Source organism: Myxine glutinosa, chromosome 5 (assembly GCF_964187855.1).
Source record: "Myxine glutinosa chromosome 5, kmMyxGlut1.1, whole genome shotgun sequence".
Classification (NCBI taxonomy): domain Eukaryota; kingdom Metazoa; phylum Chordata; class Myxini; order Myxiniformes; family Myxinidae; genus Myxine; species Myxine glutinosa.
In genome coordinates this window covers 143,514,265-143,533,245 of record NC_136265.1, presented here as the reverse complement: position 1 = coordinate 143,533,245, position 18,981 = coordinate 143,514,265, and the positions used below count along the sequence as shown (strand labels likewise).

The following is an 18,981-nucleotide window of genomic DNA, read 5'->3' as shown; positions in this document are numbered from 1 at the left end:
GAGAGATGTCCACTTTAACAAGCACATGATCAGAAGAGCCGATTGGAGCAGAAGAAGAGCAGCAGACATTTTCAGGGAAGTTAGTCATAACCAAAGTGGATTGGGAACTGAGTACCCTCGTCCCTCTATACAAGGGTAAAGGTGACCCTCTGGACTGTGGCTCGTATCGAGCGATAAAGTTATTGGAACATGGAATGAAGGTATTGGAAAGGGTGTTGGAGAGGAGGATAAGGAAGAAAGTGAAGATTGACGAAATGCAGTTTGGATTTATGCCAGGAAGAGGAATGACAGACGCACCTTTTATTGTGAGACAGTTGCAGGAGAAGTATATGGAGAAGTGGAAGAAGTTGTTTCTTGGGTTTGTTGATCTGGAGAAAGCATTCGATAGGGTTCCACGTGAAGTAGTGACATTGGCATTGAGGAAGTTAGGAGTGGAGGAATGGTTGATCAGAGTAGTGATGGCAATGTACAAAAGAGCGCGCACAGCTGTAAGGACGAAGGACGGGAACAGTGGTGAGTTTGAGGTGAAGGTGGGAGTGCATCAGGGGTCGGTACTAAGTCCACTACTATTTATAGCTGTGATGGAGGTGCTGGCTCAGAACGTAAAGGAGGGTTTACCGTGGGAGTTGTTGTATGCAGATGATCTGGTGTTGATTGCAGAAAGTATGGATGGACTGAAGGAAAAGATGAACAAGTGGAAGGAATGTAAGGAGACAAAAGGTCTGAAGGTGAATATCGGAAAAACGAAGGTGATGACAATTGGTAAAGCATGTGGTGAGGTGGAAAGAACTGGGAAGTGGCCATGTGCTGTGTGCAGGAAGGGTGTCGGAGTGAACTCCATTCAATGTACAATGTGCGCTGAGTGGGTTCATAAAAAATGTAGTGGTTTGAGAGGGTCATTAGCCAGTGTGGCAGCTACATTCAAGTGTAAGGTGTGCACAGAGGGAGCTGCAGATGGAGGAAATGTTGAGTTGGATCTTGGAGATGGCGTGAAGCTGGAAGGTGTGAAAACATTTTGTTACCTTGGAGACATGCTGAATGGAGAAGGTGGATCAGACTCGGCAACGGTTGCTCGAGTGAGATGTGCATGGAAGAAGTTTCGGGAACTGAGTGGCGTGCTGACGAGGAGGGGAGTGTCATTGAAGCTGAAGGGAAAGGTGTATGCTGCATGTGTGAGAAGTGTTATGATTTATGGGAGTGAGACATGGGTAATGAACGTAGAGCAGCAACGAAGGCTGGAAAGGGTGGAAATGCAAATGGTTCAGTGGATGTGTGGAGTATCGTTGAGAGAGAGGAAGACAAATGATTAATTGCGAATGATGATGGGAATAGAGCCTGTGATGGATGCTGTGAAGAGAAACAGGTTGAGATGGTTTGGTCATGTGTTGAGGAAGGATGAAAGTGACTGGTTGAAAAGGGTGATGGGAATGAATGTGGAAGGAAGTAGAGGACGGGGAAGACCGAGAAAGACTTGGCTAAAGATGGTCGAAGAAGAAATGCGGGCAAGGGGGTTAACAAGGGGAGATGCAGAAAATAGGGCAAAATGGAGATCATTGTCATGGGGACCGCAAGGCTAACCCCCGCTCTTGCAGGGAAAATGGCCTTGAAATGCCTGTTGTTTGTTGTTTTGTTGTGCATGCAAGAAACCCCTCAAACATCGCACAGCTGAAAGAATTCTGCATGGAGGAGTGGGCAAAAATTTCTCCCAGTCGATGTCAGAGACTGGTAGATAGTTATAAGAAAAGCCTACCTGAGGTTGTTTCTGTCAAAGGGGGCAATACCACCAATTAGAGCCAAGGGTGTACTTACTTTTTCCACATGCGAAATTTGCATTTATGTTTATTTAAATTATACAATGGACTACAAAATGTAAATGTTTCATGATATTTGTTATATTATATCACCTTTATCTATCAATATTGTTGAAATGAAGATCAAATAGCTGTATGTTGAAATATGTTGAAAAAGTCAAAACTTTACAGGGGGTGTACTTACTTTTTCACGTGACTGTAAATGTTTATCCACATTTGATTTCTCAACACTGTAAACAAAGATTTCTCATGACAAGCGAAATACAAAGTTAATTCAGGTGGAGAGAGAGAGAGTATACTTGATGGCAGTTCCTTTGGCTCATGCGGGCGGGAGGGGGTGGAGGGCAAGGGCTTCCCTGTACGAAGTTCACTGGGCATCCTCGAACCCACAACAGATAGACAAGACAGAGCACAAGGGGTTGAAAATGCAACAAATAATGGGTTTAATGAAAATAATGCAAGGATAACAAACAAAAGGTACGGTAAAATCTATAATTCCTAATGGGGGCATCTCTACGCAGACACAATTACACGACAGAAGGATAAATAAACAAAATAAAATGTGGTGCGGTGCGTTGGCCGATACTCAGCTCTGGTATCCTCACACGACCCTCGGACCCTGGCGGTGGTCGAATGGGTTCCCGAGGCCTTGCGCTGGAATGCTCAGGATGGCGCACAGTCACGCCCGTATCAGCGGGAGTCAATGCTTCTGCGTTTGCGACTTCTGTGACTCACTAGGACTGACACAATCTGTCAATTTCCCAACCCGGATCTCAGGCAACGGAGCATCAACTCTTCTAGACTTGGTTATGACTAACTTCCCTGAAAATGTCTGCTGCTCTTCTTCTGCTCCAATCGGCTCATCTGATCATGTGCTTTTTTAAGTGGACATCTCTCTGGCCATTCTCAGAGAGCCTCCTCAGCGTCGACGAGTCTGGCATTTCACTCAGGCCAACTGGCACGGTCTTCAAGCAGCCATCAATCATCTAGACTGGTCTCCCATCTCCACCGCCTCTGACATCAACTCATCCTGGGAATTCTTCCAAAGTAAATTGCTCTCTCTCATGCACACATTTATCCCATCTCGCCTTCAGTTGTCATACCCTTCCTCCCGTCCATGGTACATGGAATCTTGTGGTGAGGCTGTTGCCCAAAAACAACTTGCCTTCATCTCCAGGAAAGCAAATCCAACGGATGGAAATCTCATTTCCTTTCACAAAGCCCGAAACTAGTGTGTGTCCACCCTCAGGAGAGCCAGGAAACAATATCTCTCCACTCTCAAGATCGAACTCTCAAACCTGACTCCCTCTTCCAAATCCTGGTGGTGTCTGGTCAAATCCGTTTCTGGTGTTTGTTCCCTCTCCATCCCCTCGCTTACCTCAAACGGCTACACAGCTGACTCCGCACGTGAAAAAGCTGAATGCCTCAACTCTGTGTTTGCCTCTAAATCTTGTGTCCCAAACCCATCCCTCTCTGTACCCACCGTACCCAGTCGTACCCAGCTGTTCCTGGACGCTGTGTCCTTTCCTCCTGACAAGGTGGAAAAGTTTCTGTCAACCCTGGACTCTGATTCTGCAACTGGATCTGACGGCATCAGCCCACGGGTCCTAAAATCCTGCTCCGCCACTCTTTCACTCCATCTCTCTGTTCTCTTCACCCTCTCTTTTGCTCAAGGTCATCGGCCATCACCTTGGAAATCAGCCAACATCACCGCTTCCCACAGAAAATGTCAAAAACAGATCCTTGCAACTACAGACCAATCAGCCTTCTCCCAATTATCAGCAAAGTCATGGAATCCATCATTGCTTCGGATATCAAATCTTTCCTCTTCTCAAATTGCTTGATCTCTGATCATCAATTTGGTTTCAGACCAGGTCACTCTACTCTGGACATGCTGCTTCTGCTGTCTCAACAATGGATGGAGGTCCCCAATGCCAAACAGGAAATTAGAGCTGTCTCCCTTGACATATCATGTGCCTTTGATATGGCCTGGCACCCCACACTGCTCACCAAACTCTCCTCCTATGGTATCAATTGAAATCTCCACGCTTGGCTTGCGGACTTCCTCTCTAGTCGTAGTCAACGTGTGGCCCTGAATGGGTTTCTCTCATCTCCCCTTCCTGTTCAGGCTGGAGTTCCCCAAGGCAGTTTTCGAGGCCTTGTGCTTTTTCTGGTCTTCATCACTGATCTCTGACTCTCTTGAAAATCATCTCTATCTCTTTGCTGATGACTACACTCTCTGCCGCTCCATTTCTCATCCCTCAGATCGGCAGTCTGCAGCCTCCTCACTCTCTGCAGACCTGGACAAAATCACAGCCTTGTCAAACAAGTGGAACATGTCCTTCAATCCTGACAAATCTCACACTCTTACTATGTCTCTCTGAAAAGACCGACTGGACAACCCTCCCATCCACTTTCTGAATAATCCTCTCCAAGAAGTTCTGTCACTCAAGCTTTTGGGTCTCACTATCTGCCATGATCTTTCCTTGGAAAACCACATTTCAAATCTGGCCTCCAAAGACAGTCGCCGACTGGGCATCCTCCGTCGTGCAAAGTCCTTCCTTGGCACACCTGAGCTCCTCACCACATCAAAAGGCTTTCATCCGCAGCTCAATGGAATACTGCTCTCCCCTCTGGGCCGGTGCTCCTGCCTCACACCTAGCTCGGCTTCACGCTGTTGAAACCAAAGCTTTCAGAATCATTGGAATCTCCCTCGATGAAGCTAACTTCGAGGGCCTTTCACTCACTCACCGCAGGCATGCTGGTGGTCTTTCTGTCTTCTACCGACTCCTCTCCGGCCTTGCTCCCCCAGCTCTCTCTGGGCTCTGTCCCCCAAATATTCCTGCAGGTCGCACAAGATCTGCCTGCAACCCTCTTATGGTTAAACTGCCAAAATCAAGACTCTCTGCTCACCTTCACTCCTTCATTCCTCTTTTCTCTGACCTCTGGAACAAACTCCCTCACTCTCTTCAATCCCACTCCTCCCTCCAGGTCTTTAACACAGCTGTTCACCACCATCTCTTATCTTCCCCCATCCAAAACCTTGATCTTTTCTGCCCCTGCTAATTTTACCCCAGATTCACTTTTTTGAAATACCAACTTCCTTCCTGGAAGAGCCCTCTTCCAGATCTCCCGATGTCCCTGCTCTCAAATGTTGTGTTTGTGTGCTTCCCCTTCTCTCCCCATCTTGTCTACCTCTACCCTTATTATATGTTTTGTGTCTGTTTGATTTTTTTTTGTGTGATAAATGTTAGCTCTTTAACGAGCCTCGATCCTGTATCCAAATAAGAAAAAAGAAAAAAAAGGCCACCGACCGGCGAAAAATGGCGAAAATGTAGAGAGAGCGAAAAATGGCGGTGCTTTCCCGTTTTTGCTCCGACTTTCTCGATCGTTCTCTCTGACGTTCCACGCGCTCCTCGCTCACCCTATCATTCTTTAACCAATCGTTCTTCGGGGCATGGCCTCACGGCCACTCTTGTCACCCAGAGAAGGTTCGGCTAGGCAGGGTAGTGGTGTCCGGATCTGGTCGGTGATCGTGTTATTTTAATTATATGCCGATCGATTGCATGGCTGGCCGAATAATTGTCATAAGAACAAAGGGAAAAATCACAGAGGCATTTACACACTGGGAGTTTATCCATATGCCCTAACTAATTAGCATAGCTCCACCCCTCGCATGGAGACACACATACACATACACGGACATCCGGCCCTGACTTAAATACATGAGGGTTCTTCTTCGCGACATTTGGAGCACACTACTCTGGACTAAGGTATTACATCACCTACCCCCCACACACATAACAATATTATAGTCTATCTTAAAGTCAATACATTGGACATTTTTTAAATCTAAAGTTACAAGAAGCAGCTTTTCCAAATAATCGGAGCTTTTCGCAATTCTTTATATCTACACAAATCTAATTGACTTCATAATGAATCTAAAGACCAATTAGCACTGGTTAAAAGTTGTGCTGCCATTTACAGGTTCATTGACAATCTATCAGCGATGAATGATAGACACACTTTTGATGGTTTCCGTAATGGGATAAATCGAATGGAAGATGGATTTCCAAGTGTTGCTTGGCGAGAGAGTTTGGGAAGTAATCGGTAATGTTTTCTGGGTGGTGGAGAATAACTTTCCTAATCTTCATGGAAGTCCCCGGGGGATCTTTAAAGTCCACCAAAGACCAGTGCTGGCATATGGGTCCTCCAGCTTAATGTTCCTCTGGTGGATCGCACTGAATGCAACACACCAGGGTGACAGTTTATAGCTGGGTCGAGTTTCCAACCCAGGCTAGACAGTCGAAGGGTGAGTGTGCATACCTGTAAGAAATCCTTCGAGACCTTACAAAGTGAATACTCACGATCAATAATATCCTTTTTAAACCTCAATATCTCAAACCCTGGTGTTGTTTAATTGTATTATAAAAGAGATGCGTTTCCATTTTCAAAAGGCAGAATGCCCTTTGTAAACAGTGACATTCCAAAGAAACTGATACAGGATACAGGAGCAGGAGAATTCATCGGAATAGTTCGTGCAAGAACATGCCAGGTTGATCTGATAAGGCAGGTGAGAATATGAATGAATAATATGAATGAATGGACAAGGAACCAAAATGCACGAGTTAAATGTACACTTGCCAAAACTTCAACAGGACACCAATAATAATTAATTAAGCATAAGTAAATGTAATGTCCTACTTATGCGAATTGGAAATGACATTTTAACTTGTGAATAATATCGACATATTTTTCATTAGACGTCTCTGCTGTGCAAGTTTTCCAATCACTTGTGTGTGTGTGTGTGTGTGTGTGTCTGTGTGTGTGCGTGTGTGTGTGTGAGTGTGTGTGTCTGTGTAAATTTTCCAATCACTTGTGTGTGTGTGTGTGTGTGTGTGTGTGTGTGTGTGTGTGTGTGTGTGTGTGTGTGTCTGTGTGTGTGTGTGTGTGTGTGTGTGTGAGTGTGTGTGTCTGTGTAAGTTTTCCAATCACTTGTGTGTGTGTGTGTGTGTCGGTCTGTCTGGGCCGTCACCTTTTTACCATTTGAGTTTTGTCATCAAATTTCCACCAAAACTTTATTATGAGAATATGGAAAAGGCAAATTAATAATTCGGTCAAAAAGTTCAAAGGTCAGCGTCACATAAAATCGTCAATTTTCATCCAATAGACCTGAAATTTCAATTTACCATTGGAGCTTTGTAATCAAATTTTCAACAAAGCTTTATCATGAGAATATGGAAAAGGCAAATTAATAATTCGGTCAAAAAGTTCAAAGGTCAGCGTCACATAAAATCGTCAATTTTCATCCAATTGACCGGAAATATTAAGAATTTGCATATTGGGTCACTGAATTGGTTCACCAATCAAAAGCTAGAATCAGATTGTTGTTTTTTTTAGATCAAAAGGTCCAAGGTCAAGGTTGCGTAAAATGACCAATTTTCACCCGATTGACCTGAAATTTAAATAATTTGCATATCAGGTCACTGAATTGGTCCACTAATCAAAAAGTAGTAGTCGATTGGTTTTTTTTTTTTTACATCAAAAGGTCGGAGGTCAAGGATGCATAAAATCATCAATTTTCATTTTGTATTTTAAAAAAACTGTTTTCATTATTTTGAGCATACGGAAGAAGAAGAAGACGTCTAAATACAAACGAACGCGGACGGGCTTTGGATTTTCAGATGCGTTCTCGTTTTTTAATTACATTTGTTATTCCATTCGTCAAAAGAGTTGCAGTATGTTGTTTATTGCAATTACTCCCCTTTCCCTTCCTCTTCTCTCATATGATGTAGCTTAATATGAATGGACACAAAAGGCGCATTGTGTACACCGGTCCATTGTACACATTGATCAGGAATCGATCGCACGCAGAACGTGGAGTGTGCAGGACAATGACCTTTCCTTTTCCCGTTGGTGTCATGGATGAATGACCGGAAATACAAATGGCATCATCATTGCTACTCTGTGTTAAAATGTGTTTTTGCATCCGACATAGGTACATCATGGTCGCACACCTGTATAATTTGTGTTTTTCACTTTGTGTCTGCCCATTGAAGTGTCTCCATGGCCGTAAGAGGCCTCCACCCCATCCTGGAGCTCACCACGATGGGAAATCCGTGGAATTTGGCTCTCATCGTACAGTGTCTCACGTCTGAAAGCTGACACCATCTATCTAAGTCTTTGCTACTCAATGTCTGACCGATTGCTTTTAAAGATGTCTGCAAAACAACCGTTATGTGTCGATGTTCAAGTGAAATTATTGCAAAGGTTCATTTATTGACTGATAGTGTCTGGTTTGTGCTGACGAAAGTACGGATTTGGTTTGACAGGATGTATGGCCGAGAGGTACGCACACTCGCGTCTGAGCTGTCTAGTCTGGGTTTGAATCTCAACACAGCTATAAACTACCACCCTGGTGTTTCAATATCACCCCAGCTATAAACTACCACCCTGGTGTTTCAATATCACCCCAGCTATAAACTACCACCCTGGTGTTTCAATATCACCCCAGCTATAAACTACCACCCTGGTGTTTCAATATCACCCCAGCTATAAACTACCACCCTGGTGTTTCAATATCAACCCAGCTATAAACTACCACCCTGGTGTTTGAATCTCACCCCAGCTATAAACTACCACCCTGGTGTTTGAATCTCACCCCAGCTATAAACTACCACCCTGGTGTTTGAATCTCACCCCAGCTATAAACTACCACCCTGATGTTTGAATCTCACCCCAGCTATAAACTACCACCCTGGTGTTTCAATATCACCCCAGCTACCACCCCAGCTATAAACTACCACCCTGATGTTTGAATCTCACCCCAGCTATAAACTACCACCCTGGTGTTTCAATATCAACCCAGCTATAAACTACCACCCTGGTGTTTCAATATCAACCCAGCTATAAACTACCACCCTGGTGTTTCAATCTCAACCCAGCTATAAACTACCACCCTGGTGTTTCAATATCAACCCAGCTATAAACTACCACCCTGGTGTTTCAATCTCACCCCAGCTATAAACTACCACCCTGGTGTTTCAATCTCACCCCAGCTATAAACTACCACCCTGGTGTTTGAATCTCAACCCAGCTATTAACTACCATCCTGGTGTTTCAATCTCACCCCAGCTATAAACTACCACCCTGGTGTTTCAATATCACCCCAGCTATAAACTACCACCCTGGTGTTTCAATATCACCCCAGCTATAAACTACCACCCTGGTGTTTCAATATCACCCCAGCTATAAACTACCACCCTGGTGTTTCAATATCACCCCAGCTATAAACTACCACCCTGGTGTTTCAATATCACCCCAGCTATAAACTACCACCCTGGTGTTTCAATATCACCCCAGCTATAAACTACCACCCTGGTGTTTGAATCTCAACCCAGCTATAAACTACCACCCTGGTGTTTCAATCTCACCCCAGCTATAAACTACCACCCTGGTGTTTCAATATCACCCCAGCTATAAACTACCACCCTGGTGTTTCAATCTCACCCCAGCTATAAACTACCACCCTGGTGTTTCAATCTCACCCCAGCTATAAACTACCACCCTGGTGTTTCAATATCACCCCAGCTATAAACTACCACCCTGGTGTTTCAATATCACCCCAGCTATAAACTACCACTCTGGTGTTTGAATCTCAACCCAGCTATAAACTACCACCCTGGTGTTTCAATCTCACCCCAGCTATAAACTACCACCCTGGTGTTTCAATATCACCCCAGCTATAAACTACCACCCTGGTGTTTCAATATCAACCCAGCTATAAACTACCACCCTGGTGTTTGAATCTCACCCCAGCTATAAACTACCACCCTGGTGTTTCAATCTCACCCCAGCTATAAACTACCACCCTGGTGTTTCAATATCACCCCAGCTATAAACTACCACCCTGGTGTTTCAATATCACCCCAGCTATAAACTACCACCCTGGTGTTTCAATATCACCCCAGCTATAAACTACCACCCTGGTGTTTCAATATCACCCCAGCTATAAACTACCACCCTGGTGTTTCAATATCACCCCAGCTATAAACTACCACTCTGGTGTTTGAATCTCAACCCAGCTATAAACTACCACCCTGGTGTTTCAATCTCACCCCAGCTATAAACTACCACCCTGGTGTTTCAATCTCACCCCAGCTATAAACTACCACCCTGGTGTTTCAATATCACCCCAGCTATAAACTACCACCCTGGTGTTTCAATATCACCCCAGCTATAAACTACCACCCTGGTGTTTCAATATCACCCCAGCTATAAACTACCACTCTGGTGTTTGAATCTCAACCCAGCTATAAACTACCACCCTGGTGTTTCAATCTCACCCCAGCTATAAACTACCACCCTGGTGTTTCAATATCACCCCAGCTATAAACTACCACCCTGGTGTTTCAATCTCACCCCAGCTATAAACTACCACCCTGGTGTTTCAATCTCACCCCAGCTATAAACTACCACCCTGGTGTTTCAATATCACCCCAGCTATAAACTACCACCCTGGTGTTTCAATCTCACCCCAGCTATAAACTACCACCCTGGTGTTTCAATATCACCCCAGCTATAAACTACCACCCTGGTGTTTCAATATCACCCCAGCTATAAACTACCACCCTGGTGTTTCAATCTCACCCCAGCTATAAACTACCACCCTGGTGTTTCAATCTCACCCCAGCTATAAACTACCACCCTGGTGTTTCAATATCACCCCAGCTATAAACTACCACCCTGGTGTTTCAATCGCAACCCAGCTATAAACTACCACCCTGGTGTTTCAATATCACCCCAGCTATAAACTACCACCCTGGTGTTTCAATCTCACCCCAGCTATAAACTACCACCCTGGTGTTTCAATATCAACCCAGCTATAAACTACCACCCTGGTGTTTGAATCTCAACCCAGCTATAAACTACCACCCTGGTGTTTGAATCTCACCCCAGCTATAAACTACCACCCTGGTGTTTGAATCTCACCCCAGCTATAAACTACCACCCTGGTGTTTGAATCTCACCCCAGCTATAAACTACCACCCTGGTGTTTCAATATCAACCCAGCTATAAACTACCACCCTGGTGTTTCAATATCAACCCAGCTATAAACTACCACCCTGGTGTTTCAATCTCACCCCAGCTATAAACTACCACCCTGGTGTTTCAATCTCACCCCAGCTATAAACTACCACCCTGGTGTTTCAATATCACCCCAGCTATAAACTACCACCCTGGTGTTTCAATCTCAACCCAGCTATAAACTACCACCCTGGTGTTTCAATCTCACCCTAGCTATAAACAACCACCCTGGTGTTTCAATATCACCCCAGCTATAAACTACCACTCTGGTGTTTCAATCTCAACCCAGCTATAAACTACCACCCTGGTGTTTGAATCTCACCCCAGCTATAAACTACCACCCTGGTGTTTCAATATCAACCCAGCTATAAACTACCACCCTGGTGTTTCAATCTCACCCCAGCTATAAACTACCACTCTGGTGTTTCAATCTCAACCCAGCTATAAACTACCACCCTGGTGTTTCAATCTCAACCCAGCTATAAACTACCACTCTGGTGTTTCAATCTCAACCCAGCTATAAACGACCACCCTGGTGTTGGAATCTCAACCCAGCTATAAACTACCACCCTGGTGTTTCAATTTCAACCCAGCTATAAACTACCACTCTGGTGTTTCAATCGCAACCCAGCTATAAACTACCACCCTGGTGTTTGAATCTCAACCCAGCTATTAACTACCATCCTGGTGTTTCAATCTCACCCCAGCTATAAACTACCACCCTGGTGTTTCAATCTCAACCCAGCTATAAACTACCACCCTGGTGTTTGAATCTCAACCCAGCTATAAACTACCATCCTGGTGTTTCAATCTCACCCCAGCTATAAACTACCACCCTGGTGTTTGAATATCAACCCAGATATAAACTACCACCCTGGTGTTTCAATCTCAACCCAGCTATAAACTACCACCCTGGTGTTTCAATCTCAACCCAGCTATAAACTACCACCCTGGTGTTTCAATCTCAACCCAGCTATAAACTACCACCCTGGTGTTTCAATCTCAACCCAGCTATAAACTACCACCCTGGTGTTTCAATATCACCCCAGCTATAAACTACCACCCTGATGTTTCAATCTCACCCCAGCTATAAACTACCACCCTGGTGTTTCAATCTCACCCCAGCTATAAACTACCACCCTGGTGTTTCAATCTCACCCTAGCTATAAACTACCACCCTGGTGTTTCAATCTCACCCCAGCTATAAACTACCACCCTGGTGTTTCAATCTCACCCCAGCTATAAACTACCACCCTGGTGTTTCAATCTCACCCCAGCTATAAACTACCACCCTGGTGTTTCAATCTCACCCCAGCTATAAACTACCACCCTGGTGTTTCAATCTCAACCCAGTTACATATTCCTGTCCTGATTGCTGGGAAGAGAACGGCAAACCACCCAGTACAACCCGTGCCAAGACGACCATGACACCTGCCACTGAAAACACCTGCAACCACTGCCAGGCCGCTCCCGGCTCCACACACAATCAAACATATCATGGAAGTCTGTGCAGTCCTGGCTTCACGTAGGCAAGAGCACATCCTGGATGTGAGGGATCTCTTGGTGTGAGATCGATTGGCTATCTCCATTCCGCTGGTCTGTTCATCCAGAACTGACTGGGGAAACACAACAACAACAACAACAACAACAACAACCCGTGCCAAGAAACTGCTGCAGTGGCACCGACATGTTAGGGGTACATTGATGATGATAAGTGTACAGATTAAGACTACAGATTACTCCTTGATGCAGCACCTAGTCCTACAACTACTACCTGTTCAATAAGTTCTTGCAAGACTTTTATTCGCGCTTGTGTTTTCGGAAAAAGTTTATTTGATCATTTTCTTTAAAAAAAAAAACCAAAAAAAAAACCCCTCTTTTTCATGGAATACACAAATTGTCTGAACAAATTCCCGTAAGAACTGCATTCCAGCTTGCCTATCGGGAGTCTTTCAACGTTTCTGTTACAGTTCTCACGTGACGTGGGTGAGAGCAGAGAGTTCCGTGGCAGAGTTACTCAATTATCCTCATGATGTCCACATCGCACAAGCGAGGCTCAAATTCTCAGGAAGTCGGCATGCAGCTCCCCCCCTGGGCCATTTTGGAACTTGATGAAGTGCGAAAAATGGCTTTTGTGACAAGGCCAATTGTACCCATCTGTCTTGGCATCTCCGCTTTGTTGAACCGTTCTGTTGTTCGCTTGGTCATTGTTCTCAAACAATGGACGGTGTCACGTCACGCGCTGGACTGGCTTTGTGAGCAGAGGGGTTTGTCTGTCTTTACGTTCCGTATGATGTCTTTGTCCGTGTCTGTGTCTTTTAAGTTCCAACATAATCCTGGTGAACATTCTCGAACATAAGGAAACCAAATTATGCAGGAGACTTCAGTTAAGACGAAATCTTTGAAACGAATTTCGATAAATCAGTGGCAACAATCAATTGAACCAACCACCACATAAATAGAAAAGAGGTGGGGTCTTGAACACCCACCGACTAATGCCGGTCAACGGAACACCCAGTGTAACATTGATCCGAGGGACGGCGCACACATTGATGAATCGCCCAGCCTGTGAAGCACCAGGATGGCGGTTTACAGCCGGGTCTGGGTTCGAACCGAAAGGATTCGATTCGAAAAGCCTGGTGTTGGCTTAGCGGTTAGGGTGCCGGCTTGGGATCCTGGGTTCGAATTCCGATCGATCGCTGTAATTAACGCCAGGGGGGGTTGACTCAGCCTGTCATCCATCCGAAGTGGGGAAATTGAGTACCAGCTTGTTGGGATGAATGATCCCGGTGTGTACCCCGGTTTAGAATAGGTACACCGTATCCCTGCGCATTGTAGGAGGCGACTAAGGGTTGGCGTCAGGAAGGGCATCCGGCCATAAAAACATTGCTTCAAAAAGGGGACCATGATTGTCATGGGGCCCGCAGACAGCTCAGAGGAGTGTGTGCGTACCGTGAAATGGGGTGAATAGGGACAGCAAGGTGAATAGGGACAGCAAGGTGAATAGAGACAGCATGGTGAATAGAGACAGCAAGGGGAATAGGGACAGCAAGGTGAATAGGGACAGCAAGGTGAATAGGGACAGCAAGGTGAATAGGGACAGCAAGGTGAATAGGGACAGCAAGGTGAATAGGGACAGCAAGGTGAATAGAGACAGCATGGTGAATAGAGACAGCAAGGGGAATAGGGACAGCAAGGTGAATAGAGACAGCAAGGTGAATAGGGACAGCAAGGTGAATAGAGACAGCAAGGGGAATAGGGACAGCAAGGTGAATAGAGACAGCAAGGTGAATAGGGACAGCAAGGGGAATAGGGACAGCAAGGTGAATAGAGACAGCAAGGTGAATAGGGACAGCAAGGTGAATAGAGACAGCAAGGGGAATAGGGACAGCAAGGTGAATAGAGACAGCAAGGGGAATAGGGACAGCAAGGTGAATAGAGACAGCAAGGGGAATAGGGACAGCAAGGTGAATAGAGACAGCAAGGGGAATAGGGACAGCAAGGTGAATAGAGACAGCAAGGTGAATAGGGACAGCAAGGTGAATAGGGACAGCAAGGTGAATAGGGACAGCAAGGTGAATAGGGACAGCAAGGGGAATAGGGACAGCAAGGTGAATAGGGACACAAACTGAAAAAAAGTTCGGAAACTATTTTCGCTGAAAATTGATAACCAAACTGATTTGTTGATATTTGGGTTGAAAGTGTTCTCTTGTTTTAAAAAAAGCAACTTATAGTCCCTATTAACCCCATATATGGGTTAAATGGGAATAAATAGGATTTTTATGGCTGTCCCTATTCACCCTGTTTTACGGGTGAATAGGGACAGTCACTAATACAAAAAAATAATAATCAACAAATAGGGACAGTTTGGAGAAACTTTTTCTCCCATATTTTTTTCATTGGCACCGTGGTTTATATTATGGGTGCATATTATGTGCATCCATCTGAGCTATCAATTTAGCAATAAGTTGGAAACTCAGGATTATTTCTTGATTATTATTGTTTTGTATTAGTGACTGTCCCTATTCACCTGTAAAACGGGGTGAATAGGGACAGCCATAAAAATCCAATTTTTTTTTTCTTCTTTTTTTTTGTATACTGAATCGAGGCTCGTGAAAGAGCTAACATTTACTTCACAAACAAATCAACCAGACAAACAAAATATATAAAAAGAGGGAGCGGAAAACAAGATGGGGTGAGAAGGGGAAGCACACAAACATAACATTTGAGAGCAGGGAGATGTGTGGAAGGGAGAGGGCTTGGGGGGAGGAGGCATGGGAAGGGGGGGGGGGGGGGAGGGAGAAGTATAAAACACAAGGACACCAAGGACTTCCAGGACAGAAGTTGGTATTTCAAAAAAGTGGAATTGGGGTGAAATTAGCGGGGGTAGAAAAGATCAAGGTTTTGGATGGGGGAAGATAAGAGATGGTGGTGAACAGCTGTTTTAATTTATTCCTATTTAACCCATATATGGGGTTAATAGGACTATAAGTTGCTTTTTAAAAAAAACCGAGAGAACACTTTCAACCCAAATATCAACAAATCAGTTTGGTTATCAATTTTCAGCGAAAAAAAGTTTCCGAACTTTTTTTCAGTTTGTGTCCCTATTCACCTTGCTGTCCCTATTCACCTTGCTGTCCCTATTCACCTTGCTGTCCCTATTCACCTGCTGTCCCTATTCACCTTGCTGTCCCTATTCACCTTGCTGTCCCTATTCACCTTGCTGTCCCTATTCACCTTGCTGTCCCTATTCACCTTGCTGTCCCTATTCACCTTGCTGTCCCTATTCACCTTGCTGTCCCTATTCACCTTGCTGTCCCTATTCACCTTGCTGTCCCTATTCCCCTTGCTGTCCCTATTCACCTTGCTGTCCCTATTCACCTTGCTGTCCATATTAACCCCATTTCACGGTACATCTAGGCCATCCTATCAGTTCTTCATGGCCTCCTTAATACCTACCTTAACTTCCTGAAACGTTGAGCAAAGCGGGCTGCGTTCCACAGGGGTGGCGAAGTATTGAGCGACCTTTCGAATAGTATCGTTGAAAGTTTTTGAAGACGACGTGCCCATCGTCCTGAACTTTGTGTTGAAGACATTTTATTCGGAACGATCCATCTCCGGCGGAATGCAATTATACTTGAGCTTTGACAGAAATGTCAAGAATGACTGTTGTGAGGATGTGGCTTCGTCTTCATTCGCACCCTTTTCATTGTGCCCCGGAGAGCTGGTGAGACAAACTTTTGGCTCCAAGATTGCCCAAGCACGGGCTTTAAAAGGATGGCTCTCGGAGAATGCTCTTTCATGGTCCGGGGTGCCTGGAGCATCAGATATGCCGACTTTGCTGGCAGACAGATGCGTGCCAGATGAGAAGGGGCGGCCGTGGGTTGAATGCTTCCCATCCTGCAAGGGTCACGTTGCACACGAGGTGCTTCCCTCAAACTCTAAGGGAGTCCGCTCGCATTTTTAGCTGCACTTTGTGCACTTGCAAGGTAGCTATGGGTTGTAGTGTTTCGTGCATATTGAGCACCTTGGTTTCTCAATCCATAAAGATCGATCGATGCTTTGACAATGTTACGATGTCAAAGAAAATGACTCCTACGCGTCTCCATAATATACACATTATGGAGGCGTCTCCATCGTCCCCTCCATTCACCCACATAACCTTCACCGATTGGTGCACTTAGCTGGATTCATCTGATACACAATCTCTTTATTCACGTGTTCCAAAATGTTTCGTTGATGGACGAGTGATTCACTGGGACTGGGTATCAAGGAAGATGATTCACAGCCTTTTCCATTGATAACGGGCCTTTCTTAAATCGCCATGACTTGTTTTATGAGGCCGAGTCATGGGCTCCTCCAGCACCATATGGCGTTTTATTTTTTACGTTCAGATTCAGCGATCTCGATGAAACCCAGTTGGCTTCTGACTCACACCCCCTCATCCCCGGACATTCGAATGTGGCCTGGATGCATTCGCAATGAACAATCTGATGTCTCGTCCAAATTGCCTTCCACTTGAACTCTGTGTTCCTTCCTTCCTTCCTTCCTTCCACTTGTGTCTCTCACAAACGACAAAGACTGTGGTCTCAGTCAGGTTCACTATGTTAACAAATATAATTTCGTTCAAAATTTTGGGATTAGCAAACCTGTAGGCTACATTTTTGGAATCATCAGAGCATGGAGAATCCGAAAATCAATGTCGGCATTTGCACAGACACCTGCATGGCCGCCATTTTGGATTTTCAAAATGGCCGCCATGAAATACATATTTTGCGCGATCTCGGCTTCTAGTCAACCTAGAAACTTAATTAAATATGCTAATCCTATGTTTTCTGGGTCAAGGAATCCAATAAAGGCCTCAAAATAGTGCTCAGGATTATAGAAAAGCAACAAACAAAGGTAATTAAAAACCATTGTCTTTATAATGTGATATAACTGTAATACATAATACATGATATTGCAAGTCCTTTGAAGTTATAGGTTGTTATAGGAAGTTATAGGTAGTATCAGATTGAACTATAAGTCCTATACACAGGATCTACTAGGTCTATACCGGTCAGGAATATGCTTTTACAGATCTTCATCACTGTCCTGAGGGTCATTTTCGCAAATGTGTCTATGCAAATGCCAACATTAATTTTTGGATTCCTCATGCTCTGAATATTCCAAAAATGTATCGTTTTGCTAATCTCCAAAAATTTTGAACGAAAAAACATCGTGAACCTTTGTATCTGTTGGGTTAGCGCCTCATCCAGGGAAAGAAATATGCATTTCATTTTGTTAGCCCCCTTCAGGAGATCCGAGGAAGCTGGAGATGGTACCACATCACATGAAGAGATGACGTGCTTGTTGAGTTTAGATAAATTGAAACCTTAGACTAGTTTTATAGCTCTGATGCTTCTGTGTTGTTATATACTATGGTTCACTTGGCTGCCTTGGGGCCTGTTTCTGGCTTACTTTCTTTCTGATCCATTGTCTTTCCACAGCCTTGCAGCGCTCGTTTGACGATGATGACCCTGGTGCGCCGGTACCAACTCTACCTGCGCGAGTTGTTCTCCCTCGTGGACCACTCGCCTCGCTGGCTCGATGGAAGCAAAGTACTACATCATCCCTCTCGAGTTCAATGCATGCCTCACCGCTCTCAGCCACTGGAGCTTACAGGCCCAATGCGGCGCAAGCTGGAGTGAATGTAGGAACCGGAGGCGTTCGGCAGGGTAGCATTGGATTTGGTATCGGGAGCAAGCCCTCTGCTAAAGGTGTTGGCATCGGTAGAGCTCCTTGGAGTGCCGGCGGTGTGCAACGAAGTGCTTCCTGCATCGGCCGAGGCATCTTTCACCCTGAGACTGCAGAGTGGGGTAGTTCAGCTGCAACCTCGATCAATCGCTCAGCCTCATTCCAAGGACCCATAGCAAGCCTTCGGCCTAGTGGCGTCGACGGTAGATCACGGCCAACGGTGTCTAGTGTCGGTCCCGCAATGCCGCCACCTTTTCCAATACCCGGCCAAGTCCTGTCGAGCCAGGGGACTGCTGCCGAGGGCAAAAAGGAAGGAAAAATACTACCTGCTTCTACCAATCACAGACCGATGGTGGTGACTCAAAAGATGGAGGTTGGAACGATGCACGTACCTGGTAAGCCAAAAGTTATTACCGGTTATGATTTCCATTATTACAGTGTAAGCGATGCGTGCAGTAATAGTCAGGTTCACTATGTTTTTTCGTTCAAAATCATGGTAGATTAGCAAACGTATACATTTTTGGAAACGTTATTACATGGAAAATCTGAAAATCAATGTTTACATTTGCCAATTCCGACCAATTCGATTCGACCAATTCGACCAATCGACCAATTCCATTCGACCAATTCGACCATTCGACCATTCGACCAATCGCTTCGATCGACCATTCGACCATTCGACCGATTCGATTCGATTCGATTCATCGAATTCGATTCGATCGACCATTCGACCAATTTGATTTGCCAATCAATTTGACCGACCTTTGCTTGTGTGGAACGGACTGTGAAAACGATGCGGACTATATTGTCGGATACGACACACAGGACAGTGATGACGAACTCTAAA

The 18,981-nt window shown here is 45.0% G+C and overlaps 1 protein-coding gene across 1 annotated transcript in view; it reads left to right on the top strand.

Moving 5' to 3' along the window:
* The window catches only part of LOC137439679 (neuronal-specific septin-3), a 180,941-nt gene that overhangs the window by 49,108 nt on the left and 112,852 nt on the right, over positions 1-18,981 (top strand). Inside the window, exon 2 of the mRNA XM_068135665.2 lies at positions 17,888-18,529. Within this exon, the coding sequence (XP_067991766.2) occupies positions 17,888-18,529 (642 nt within the window). The remainder of the gene's footprint in view (positions 1-17,887; positions 18,530-18,981) is intronic.